Source organism: Chenopodium quinoa, unplaced genomic scaffold (assembly GCF_001683475.1).
Source record: "Chenopodium quinoa cultivar QQ74 unplaced genomic scaffold, ASM168347v1, whole genome shotgun sequence".
In the NCBI taxonomy this organism is placed as follows: Eukaryota; Viridiplantae; Streptophyta; class Magnoliopsida; order Caryophyllales; family Amaranthaceae; genus Chenopodium; species Chenopodium quinoa.
In genome coordinates, this window is record NW_018744151.1 from 3,862,590 (window position 1) to 3,874,929 (window position 12,340).

General features: G+C 32.9%; 1 protein-coding gene across 1 annotated transcript; it reads left to right on the forward strand.

The window, feature by feature from the left end:
* Window positions 1–4,547: 4,547 nt before the first annotated feature.
* LOC110693649 (receptor-like protein kinase At5g59670) lies at window positions 4,548–12,340 on the forward strand. Its single transcript, XM_021870797.1, has 9 exons — window positions 4,548–4,900; window positions 5,824–6,882; window positions 7,521–7,668; window positions 9,630–9,701; window positions 9,926–9,997; window positions 10,897–10,968; window positions 11,047–11,124; window positions 11,215–11,396; window positions 11,706–12,340. Exons 1-9 carry the CDS (start codon window positions 4,819–4,821, stop codon window positions 11,819–11,821), a joined length of 1,881 nt encoding a protein of 626 aa, XP_021726489.1. The 5' UTR covers window positions 4,548–4,818; the 3' UTR covers window positions 11,822–12,340.

The following is a 12,340-nucleotide window of genomic DNA, read 5'->3' on the forward strand; positions in this document are numbered from 1 at the left end:
GAATTATGGAGTAATTATTTGTTCTATCACCTAACGTTGATTACGTTGTGCCGTCTGTTATTTAAGGACATGTACCATGAAATTGAGAGGTATCGATCCATTTCATAATTAATGCTTGCATAGAGTTTAAAGTTGTCTTATAATTGTGGCATTTGTGAGTTATTATTATTATTATTATTATTATTATTATTATTATTAAAAAAATTATTATTGTTATTATTATTATTAAAAAAATTATTATTATATGCTAACTCTCATACCTACTAATGTACTGAGATATCACTTCGTATGAATTTGCACCTAACTTACAAACTAAAATCAAAGCTAGCAATTAATCAACCAAATTAAATATATATTCCTTAATATAATTTAAGGGTATGTTCTTATTTATTGAACTAAACTGAACTGAATTGATCTGAGCTGAACTGAACTACTCCGTATTTATGAGATAAGGAAATTAGGAACTGAACTGAGTTGAACTGAAATTAAGCTAAAAAGAACACGCTCTAAGTCGTTATAAAGATAGTTCGATAATCTGTTAGGGATTCCGAATAACAATTAATTTTATGTCGCACTTTTGTTGACCCAAATCTAAAACTCTTGATACATGCTTAGTCGGACATCAATTTTTTTTAATTTGATCTAGTTGGGCAATGGTTATTATTAATTTACATGTTTGTTTAAACGTTTTGAAAAAGAAAAAAAATAAAACAATGTTGTAAAAGGACTAAATCAAAAGTTTAAACTGATGGTTAAAGGTCAGGATCGGTTTATATACTTTATCATGCCCCTTCACATGAAAGAAGTCATTGGGCTTGAAGTGTAAATATAGCATGGGCCCCACCATACCCAACGTTTAATATTCCCTTTTGAAAAGAGAGGTAGATGAGTTCGAACCCGTGACCTTTGTGTCACGCTGGCTCTTAATACCATGTTAAATACTAGTTATTAATACCTACATCCTAGTGTAGCTATTAGTACCTACACCCCATCCCCACATACACTATACAACATATACCAACATCCTAGTGTAGGTATTTTCACCTTTTCTATCTCCTCTTATAAATCAATTTCCCTGTAATTTTACCAAGATTTTAAAATTTTCTCTTCTCATAATTTTATCCCTTTCTCTCTCCATTTTCTCACTCCTAAGCTATCAAAATCTCCCAAATTAGTCTTACAAAAATAAAAATAAAATAAAATAAAATTCAAACACTCTTAAATCTCTACCAAAATATAGTATGTAAGAGATAAAATTGTAGAAAATTTCTACAAAAGAACGACCAACAATCAAATTGTAAGTTGATTTTTGTTTATTCTTGATAAAAAAAAAGTATAAACTCTACTTTTTATTTGCCTTATTCTTCAATTACTTTCTCTAGGTATATGAAATTCCAGTATTACTTCATGATTTCTTATAAGTTTTATCATAACAATGGTTTTTTTATAATTTCTGTCGCAACAAATATTTCTTATAATTATAGTAGAATGATGTTTGGTTTATTAATCCACTTTAAGTTGAATTAATTTGTGGTGTATTATTAGCTTATAAATTTACTGCACAAAATAAAATAAAATATAATAGAGTTTAATTGCCCTAATTTTCTGGATTTGATCTATTTCGTATGATTATAGAAATATAAATTTAGCTTGTATATGAATGTTCATTTTCATTTTGATAAATGTTCATACATGTACTAATATATGTTCGTGCACATATTAATATACGCTCATTAGAATTACGATAAATGTCCTTATCTCCATTTTCTTCCTGTATTTTCTATTGATCTAATAAGGAATATCAGTCTATTGTATATATTCATTTAGGTGGAACATTGATCATTTTAGATGGATTTCATGTTCATTTATATTAAATTAATTTTGATACATGTTCATTCTCTTTACATTATATGTTCATTTTTATATTAAAAGATGTTTATTTGCATCGCAATCTAATTCAATATTTATTTTCATATATAAACATGTTCATTTAGATTTATACTTATTCATTCATTCTCACGTTAAAAGACATTTGTTTCAATTTGAATACTTTTTTGTTATCATATTGAAAAATGTTCAATTAAATTTTAATATTTGTTCATTCTCGTATTGAAAAATGTTTATTTAGATTATGATATTACTTGTTCATCTTCATATTGAAGTATGTTCATTATTTTCTGGCAATATGTTAAAATTTTGTATTTTAAAATGTTTCTATCTTGTTTATAGGACGTGTGTTTTGATTGTTACTAACATTTTACTTTATAAAATTTTAATCTCTTATCACACAGGTCAATCAATGAAATACTTTTTAAAATTTTGAATACGATAATGTATGTATAGATGAAAAAATATGTACCAAGGAAAACACACACACGTCATAATAGTACGTAGAAGGCTATCTATTACACAAGCACGATGACTCTACAAACTTTTTATGTATACCAAATGTTAAATTAGAGGCGATTTTCAATTTATTTTGTAAGACACATATATACTAAGTATATGATATGTACATTTTTTTAAGTTTAAGATTTTCACTTTTGTTTTTTTTTTTTAAAAGTTTCTACGTTTAATTAATAAATTGAGCTTGTGTACATTTATACATTTGAAAAGATAAAAAAGTTATGCTTAAGAAACAATAAATTTATAGTATCGCCGTATTAACAATATTGAACATTTAATGATACAAAACTGAACATTTATATCTACAAAAATGAACATTTATATATACCAAAATGAACATTTTACATATGATTCGAAATCAAAAAATTATTATATGACGTCATTATGATGAAGAGGGGGTGCAGGTAGTGCTACCTACACAGGGGTGTAGGCAAAAATTTGTAGTTAAATACAGGTCTAGGTCACACCCGCAAATTAAGAAAGAAAGTCCACTTCACAATTCCAAAGGAGGTTCCATCCTAAAAATGTATGGCGATAGAAGGAGTAGTCCCTTAGTCTTATTAAGTGATTAACTCTCTCTCTTCTTTAACCAATGTCGGACACTTATATGTGGTGATATTTGAGAGGTCTATTTTTCAACACTCCCCCTCACATGTACGGTTCATTTTAACTTTGTCTCATGTAATTTTTCAAGTTAGAGTGTTTTTTCACTCCCCTTCACATTTTTTTTTAGGGGATCACTCCCCTTCACATTAATCTACCTCAATTTGGCTTAGTTAATTTTTAGACATATTTTTTGACTTTTAGGGTCCTGTATCGTGGGCCTGACTTTGATACCATGTTAAAAGACTAAATCAACTAAAAGTTTAAGCGGATGGTTGAAGCCCATGATTGGTTTATATACTGTATTAAATGTAAAAAATAAAATTGCTCTATAACAAAGTACTACAAATAATCAAATATTCGAGTATTCTTTTTCAAAAAAAAAAAAAATTCGAGTAGTCAAAGAACTTATTAATGGCTAAAGTGACAAAACCAATACCTAAAATAACATTGTCAAATGTGACAAAAACAAAATAATGTTGATGCAAGATTTCAACCATTAATACTCTATCTTTAATTATGATTACGAAATAATTATATAAAATTGATGATTGAAATTTTCAAATTCTTTTCGTTTCTTCAAACTTTTGGCACGGTCTTAGGAGAAAATACAAGTTGAACTATTTTATTGACCAAATTTGTCAATCAACTGGTTATATTTGTCTTTTCATGCCATAAGTTAGTGGGTAAAATTGTAACACTAACTAGGTAGTGACCTTCTTTATTGCCATCTTCCATTCTCTATCCTTCAAAATCGTAATTCAAAGAGTTTCAATGGAGAAACTTAAGCTCTCGAGCACTTTTAATAGTGGAGGACGACAAATCCTTTCCCTTGGGATTAACCATATACCCTACTTTATTTTTCCATTTTCGATAGAGTTTTCTTTTAATTTGAAAATGATCGTTTTCAATAAAAGTACTTCGATGGAGGGGGAAAGAGGAACTTAAACCCAATATTTACAAAGCTATCATTTAGGGCCTGTTCTCATACGTTGAAATTCAGTTCAGTTCAGTTCAGCTCAATTCAGTTCAGTTCAGTTCAGCTCATGTGTAATGATATTGCTAATGATATAAAGCCAAATTTCATTCTTTTAAGCTCTTATTGCAACGACGATAATAATAATAATAATAATAATAATGATGATGATGATGATGATAATTAAATAATAATAATAATAATAATAATCAATAAATAATAATAAATAATCAAAGATCACTAATTAATAAGTTCAGTTCTGTTCAGCCAATGAGAACAAGCCCTTATTCATGCTAACTATTGATCTAGTATACCTTTGTTATTAGATTGACAAATTTCGTCAATCATAAAGATCAAGCGGAGCGGCTTGGGACATTAGTGCTCTTTAAGTCCACATCCGAACTCAACTTCCATTCCCACCCCAACATCCATCCAATGAATAACCCCATAAATGGGAAAAGGGACCTCCAACTCCAACGAAGAACCGCCGTAATTAAATGAAAACTTAGCACATTGCCAGTCACTTTCATTCACGGGTCAAAAGAAATTCGGACATAAAAACCAAATGTGTCATAAATCCTTGACTTCCTCCACTCAAACTAAAGATTAAAATAAGTTAATAACTCTCTATATTCTACTCTCTCCTTCCCTTTATACCGGCATCCACGTTTAAACCCAACACTTTCCTCATTCTAATCTTCAATCATTCATTTCAGAAAGATAAAACCCAGAAAATTTTGCACAGATTTCGAGATTTGGAAATGTGGGTTATGAAGATTTACTAGGAATAGTGGATAAAGAAAGGATTCTTGGGCATTTGATGCTTCTTTACAATGCTTATTAGCCGCCTTATTCTGCTGCTTCTGCTGCTCATATTCCTTTCTACTTGTTCTATTTCTCAAGCTAAAGCAAAAGGTAAAAACTTTTTCTTCATACTTTGCCATTTTTTAAATTAGTATGAGTTTAGTAAGTTAAAGTTTGATTTTTTTTTTTTGTTGATTTATTGCATGCAAGATTCTAATTTTTTGTCTATTTTTGATGGGTGATTTTTGAATTTTGGGTTTGATTGAGTAAAATTCACTTAATTTGCTTGATGGGTTTAGTTTGACTTCAGTTTAAGAGTTGTGTAGATCTAAAAAATTGTCTAATTTCGTTGGTTTTAGCTTATTGACCAAATTTTGGTGTAGTTACTAGTTAGTAAAGGGAACATTGGTTTTCATTAAGAATTTTTCTGGTGCTTGATTTGTGCATTTTTGTGGATGCTTTCAATTTGGTTGTTTGTATATTTGCTCTGTTTTTTCTTAATTGAGACTTGAGAGTGTGGACTTTTTCAAATAATTTAAGTTTTTTTGGCAAAATTATGAATTATAGTATCTCATTTAGTTGCTTTTGTTCTGTGTTCCTCCCATTTAATCGCCTTCTGCAACTATGTGCAAGGTGCAAAGCAATTTGCCTCGTATTCGGTACTTTGATTGATCAATGTTGTTATCGATCACTTACTCTTGGTGAAGCAAACTGCCTTGGCCAATTATTAGGCATTTCTTTTCGGGCCAACTTATTGGTGTAATTAGACGAACTTATTCATATGTTTTTGAAGTGTTGTGTTAGTGATGGAGTTTGTGACAATTTAAATGTGGACTTCCAACTTCATTTATCATGAATAAACTAATAGCATGTTTTTAGGTAAGAAGAAATACTAGATAAGATGGAATTATGTGGGGTGTGCTTTGATTAACCTCGAATTTTAATCGAAGAGCTGCATGTGTTTTGAAGAATAAGTTAGGACATTTCCTTACTTGCTATTTAATGTTATTTTGGAACATTATTTTGAATGTCAGGGCCATATGCTCTTAGGATAAGCTGTGGATCGAGGAAGGACATCCGCTCTCCACCAACAAATACATTATGGTACAAAGATTTTGCATATACAGGAGGAATACCTGCCAATGCTACACGGCCTAGTTATATTACCCCTCCACTATCCACCCTTCGCTATTTCCCTTTATCCGAGGGTCCAGAAAATTGTTACAACATTAATCGCGTGCCCTCTGGGCATTATCTTGTGAGGATATTTTATGGTCTGGTAGATGATCCAAACTTTGACAATGAACCTCTATTTGATATATCTGTAGAGGGAACTCTGGTGGATTCTTTGGCCGCTGGATGGAGTAATGAAGATGATGAGCATGTGTTTACAGAAACCATTGTCTTTTTAACTGATGGTACTGTATCTCTTTGCTTCCACAGCACAGGTCACGGTAATCCAGCAATTCTGTCTATTGAAATTCAGCAGGTAAATGATAAAGCGTACAATTTTGGCCCACTATTTGGCAAAGGAACAATTCTAAAAACTGTAAAGAGGTTTAGCAGTGGGCAGGGGAGGCCAAAGTTTGGTGAAGACTATGGGGGTGACCCTTGGGGCGGAGATAGGTTTTTTAATTCACTGATGACTTTTGGCCAAAGTTCTGACAAGGCTATTTCTGTTGAAAGTCCTATCAAGAAAAGTTCAATTGCTCCAAACTTTTATCCACAAGGTCTTTATCAATCAGCTTTAGTTAGCACTGATGTTGAGCCTGAGTTAACTTATTCAATGGATGTGGAACCTAACAGTAACTATTCCATTTGGTTACATTTTGCCGAGATTGATCCTTCCATCACCAAGGTAGGACAAAGGGTCTTTGATATTCTGATAAATGGTGATGTTGTATTTAAAGCCGTAGATGTTGTTAACATGAGCGGGGATGTTAAAACTGCTTTAGTGTTGAATACAACTGTTGCAATCGATGGTCGGACTTTGACAATCAATTTGAAGCCCATCAGTGGAAGCCATGCAATAATCAGTGCCTTTGAAGTCTTTCTAGTTCTAACAGCGGAAGCAAAAACTTCATCTGCTGAAGGTACATACCTAACTGTGTCATTTGGCTTCTCTTCTCAAGATTTTGACCTTGCCCTAATTACTAGTATGTTTTATTTTATTCTTCCTGGCATTACAGTGGGTGGTGTTCTCTTATAGCTCTTGTTACTTATGGTTTTAACTCAACAAAACAATGATTGAAATGGCCTTTTAATAACTCTTCTATGTTTATCAGATACATGACTTAAGGTTGGTGCAAGAAGGCAAGAAGCACACTATGAACTAGAACTTGGGTAGTGATTAATTATTTGGTTGTACCCTAAACATGTTGTGGCAAAATTCTGTTTAGCCAACCCCACTTATGGGATTAAGGCTTTGATTGATTATTTCAAAATATTTTACATGCAAGATTGCAAGGTCCATAGCCTTCACTGTTACTGGAAATTTAATATGAGTATTACTAAGAGGGAAAGAGAACAGACAAAAAGTTAATGTGGCCTTCCTTCAGCACTAATGCATTTATGTGCATAGGAGCTAAACTAAATAACTAATATGTATCCTTTTCAGCATTTACTGAAAGCATTGACATTTTTTTTTTTCCATATATCTGCTATTATCGTTTTTTGGTTAAGACAAATGTAATCATGTAGACATCTAACTGTTCCTTTCTCTTTCCTTTAGTCAGTGGTTTGCAATCGCTAAAAAAGGCGCTTCAGCTTCCTCATCGCCTTGGGTGGAATGGTGATCCATGTGTCCCCCGGCAACATCCGTGGAATGGAGCAGACTGTCGTTACGATGGTGCTAATAAAAGATGGTACATTGACGGACTGTAAGTTTCAATCCTGCTTAGGAATTTAGGATTTATATTCTGCAAAACTGTTTTTTTTTTTTCAAGCCTCACATTTTAGCTGAATTGATTTTGCTATGCTGCAAAGAACTGCTATGTAATGATTTCAGTTGGGAGATTAGTAATAGTTGCAATAGCTGAATTTATACACAACCATTTTTGAGGTTCATCCTCTTCCGCAACTGTAGTGGTTAGCTCTCCCACCATATGAAATAGTTGCAAGTTGCAACCTAATTTTACCTCTAGAACTAAGCATAACAATGTATAACTCCACTTGTGTTACCCAATAACTCAACATAGAGGGTACTATTCTTTGTGTTCTTATCTCCATGAACTGGCTTTGGCAGTGTACCAGGGCTCTGCTTCCGGTTAAGTACCTTTTTTTTTTTTTTTTTTTTAAATTTCTAGGTTGATCATAATTTACCAATCGATTGAATCAACCTCTCCAAGCCTCAATATGTTTGTTTTCGTCACAAGTATTTGTCTCTGAGTCAAAGAGCTAGTACTTGTGTATTTTAGTTTTCAAAATGTTATGCTGGTATCATATTGCAGGAACCCTTTATATACAGCTTGCAAAAAACCTAAATTTGTATTCCTATAAGAATATGAAGGTCACAATGTAGGAACTCTTTTGTACTAAACAAACTAGTAGGTTTTGTTTAGGTCATTATGCCATTTCTCAATATAGATCTCGAACATAGCAAATTCATTTGCCCAAAAAGTTATAGCAATTATTATTCCAGTTAATCCCATTATTCATAAAACCAAACAGCATTGTTCTTTATGAATCTACAAGAATTTGGATGTCATCATTATTACAACCATCAAACAAATTCATGATATTCTAATGTGTCCCTTAAGAAATAAGATTCGCGTGAATGATATATGAAAGAAATCATATGACAACAAATAATTTAACTACAAAGAGTGGAGATGCAGGTACCTTTAATTGATATGATTTTGTATTTCAAAGTGTCTTTCTGTACACAACAGCGTGTATTGCTTAAAGTTTCATGACATCATTGTCTATCGACTCATTAAGCCTACTTACCAGAAAGGGATTAGCAATCTTAAAACATGGTTCATAACTCTCCATGCACATCAATTTCTTGGAATCTTCTTAGTTGTGTAAAATAGTCAACAAGATTGACTGTTAGTATCAAAAGAAAATTTCTAAAATCATCAATTAAATAACCTGAGTTTCTATCTTGACTTCTTGAGCTCAACATTTTGTCCCTCACCATATTCAGCTGTTATACGTCCCAATAATTTTAGTTTGCCTATTGGATGTTATGTTATTGTTTGTTAGAACAAAAAAAATTTAAATGGCACGACCTAGTTCCAAAATTGATTTTTGGTTGATTTTTAGGATTCCTTAATAGGCTTTGGGTCATATGAGAAGCACGTAAAGGGTGAGATTAAGGTTCATATCACTGATATCAGAACTACATCAATGGTGAAAACCCATTTAGCCAACTATCTTTGTTCGTACATTTCCCTCCTGGTATATTCTGGAGGTGGATTTAAGATTTTATCTTACAGTAGCAAGGTGTTCAGAATGGTTGCAAGGAGGTAGCCTGTGGTTGTTGAAATAATTTCTTTCCTTTTTTGCAAGTAACAATATGTCACTAGTTTAATTGGTTGGCTATTCAAGATCCATCCAACTACTTATAATCTTGCCAATTCACCCTTAGGGTTATTCTTATCAACTCTGTATGTATGTTTATGTGCAATTGCATGTGCATGTGCCCTTATTTGTAGGTCTGTGCTTGACATATGGGTAATTGGGTGCTCGTGTGCATGTGGTTTTAAGAAGCCTTAGAATTTTATTTAATTTTGTAAATTAATTAATCTGCAGTAGGCATGACCGCATGATCATATAAACATATTGATGATATTACTTTTTCCTTTTGGTAATGAAGTTTCTCTTTTTGCATCCTCAGTGGTCTTGACAATCAGGGTTTACATGGTTTCCTCCCTCGAGATGTATCAAAGTTGAGTCATTTGCAGAGCATGTAAGTTGCTGGTAACTACAATATATCGGTGTTCTTCTGGCTGACAACTGATGGATCACCTCATTTTAATGCAAATATGAGACTATGAGTTGTATTCAATATGTTATGTCTTTTGTAACTTTTTCCCTCCTACGTTGTGCATTTTTTACATAGTTCATCCATAACAAATTCATCAAAAAGCACACTAATCCCTTTTTATAATTTGTGCTTTATTGTGTTGGCAGTAACCTTAGTGGAAACAGTATTCGGGGGACTATCCCTCCATCCTTGGGGACCATTACAACCTTGGAGATTTTGTAAGTGTGCTATTAGTACTTCAACTCAATTTTGCCAAAAAAAAAATGCCTTCTCTTTATATCAGATTATGGTCTGTTCTGTTGTACTCTTTCCACTATCCTCACCCTTAACACTTTCCGTCACTGATTTTTGTATTGTGCAAAATGGTGGATGAGCAGTTTACTGATGCAACCGACCTTTACATCCAACACTTGCTATTGCATGAAGTACTGCTCATATTCATCTGCCTCTCCATGTATCTAACATGCATATTTTTAATTGGGTGTCAAATCTTTTCTAAATGTTTGAATCTCATGTGAATTTAAAACACAATTTCTGTATTAGCAGTAGTTATTGCTATTACTAAACTATAAGCTACATTTCTTAGCCACAACAGATGCACTTATGGACTAATTCTGAAACATGCACACATAGACACATAGATTCTTTAAGGATCAAGATAAAGGACTAAGATTAACTTATTTTCTATCAACCTCACACCTTCCCTCTTATCTTGTGAAAGTTACAACACATATATACTAAGTCTATGGGCTTTTGCTTGTATTCTTGCTCTTGGCTATGACAGAAATTACGAAACAAAGCTCTTTCATTGTGGGATTGAGACCATTGGACTATTAGGCAGAATGTCCATAGACATTGATCTTTATTTTGGCTTAGAAAAATAAAGGAAACAGGAGATTAAACCAGATAATTTTCCCAGCAAATTTAAGCAATTAGCAGTAGAGTGACAAACATATAGAAAAAGGACAAGACACTGCTGTATTATCTAGTTGAATCCCTTCTCTGGATATATAATGTTTTGAATTGTATAAATCATGAATTGGTCATCTTGTTAATCGTTTATACTTCACAATTGTAAAGTGGATATCTGTATTGATGCTTGTAATACTTTTGGCAGGGATCTTTCTTATAACTTTCTGAATGGCTCGATTCCAGAGACTCTAGGACAATTACATTCACTACAAATACTGTAAGGCAAAACTCTGTGGTTGCACCATAGGAATTTAATTGCCGTTTAGTCTAATAATAGAAAGTTGTCATAATGCAGAAATCTCAATGGAAACAAGCTGTACGGAAGAGTTCCAGCTGCACTTAGTGGAAGATTGTTACACAGAGCTAGCTTCAAGTAAGTTTGTTTAGTCATTTTACTGATTAACATGAATCATTCTTTGTTACTCCTTGTATGCTGCAAGATTAACTAAATTGGTTTCTGCAGTTTTACTGATAATGCAGGACTTTGTGGCATACCAGGCCTGCGTACATGTGGGCCTCATCTTTCTCTGGGCGCTAAAGTTGGCATTACCATTGCCGTGTTCTTAGCATTGCTTTTAATTGTTGGCTGCTCAATCATTTGGTGGAAAAGACGGCAAAACATTCTTAGGGCTCAGAGACTGGCTGGTAAGAAAACTTATACGATGTAGGAATATTTGATGTTAAGACTGTTAGCTGCATGCTATATGATATGCCTCGTCTTTAAGTACTCAGGAGATTTTATATCACAGTTTAATAAGAAGCAATTGAGGGAACATTTTATGGTAAAGCTCTAAATGAAGCAGCAAAGTGTAGCAATAATAATCGACATGTCTCTCTCTCTTTTAAGTTATTCAGTATTTATATATGGGGACATAATTTCATTTTGAATTCAGTATTAGCATATGCTGTTATGTCATAATATTGATTTCTTTGGGTCACATTCTATGTGCACAGCTAGAGAAGCACCCTATGCAAAGAAGCGAACCCAATTTTCACGGGATGTGCAGATGACAATACATAATCAGAATTCAAGGACTGCTTCTGAGGATGGTCCTATATTATTATCTTGAATGGCAGGGTAGCAGCGTTCATGGACCTTAGACATGTCATTTGTCCATTCTTTTGCAAAAAGATTTAGAGATATGAAGCCACAGTTTTGTTGTTCGCTTTTAACACCGGCAGCCATATTCTTTGGACTTTTGAGCAGCGCTCCTCTGAGACTACTCATGAACCATTGATTTCGGAGGGTTTTCCAAGAAAATCTGATCTGTGAACATTGTAAATTTGGAGCATCTTGTATATTTTTTTTCTTTTTTTTTTTTCCATCTCATTTTTCCCATGGTTTTGGCAGATTAAATGTAACACTATAGAAACTGATTGGTATAGCAATCTGCAGGAAGATATTAGAAGAAGACCGTAAAATACATTACTCTCATGTTATAGTTCATAAATTTTCGATTAAGAGTCTCGTAATAGCTGTCTCACCCTGTAAGAATTAGGCCTCCTTTGTTGGAGTGACATAGCAGAAAATTGTACTCTCATAAACACAATATAATTGATGCCTCTAAACAGATTTTGATCATTATTCA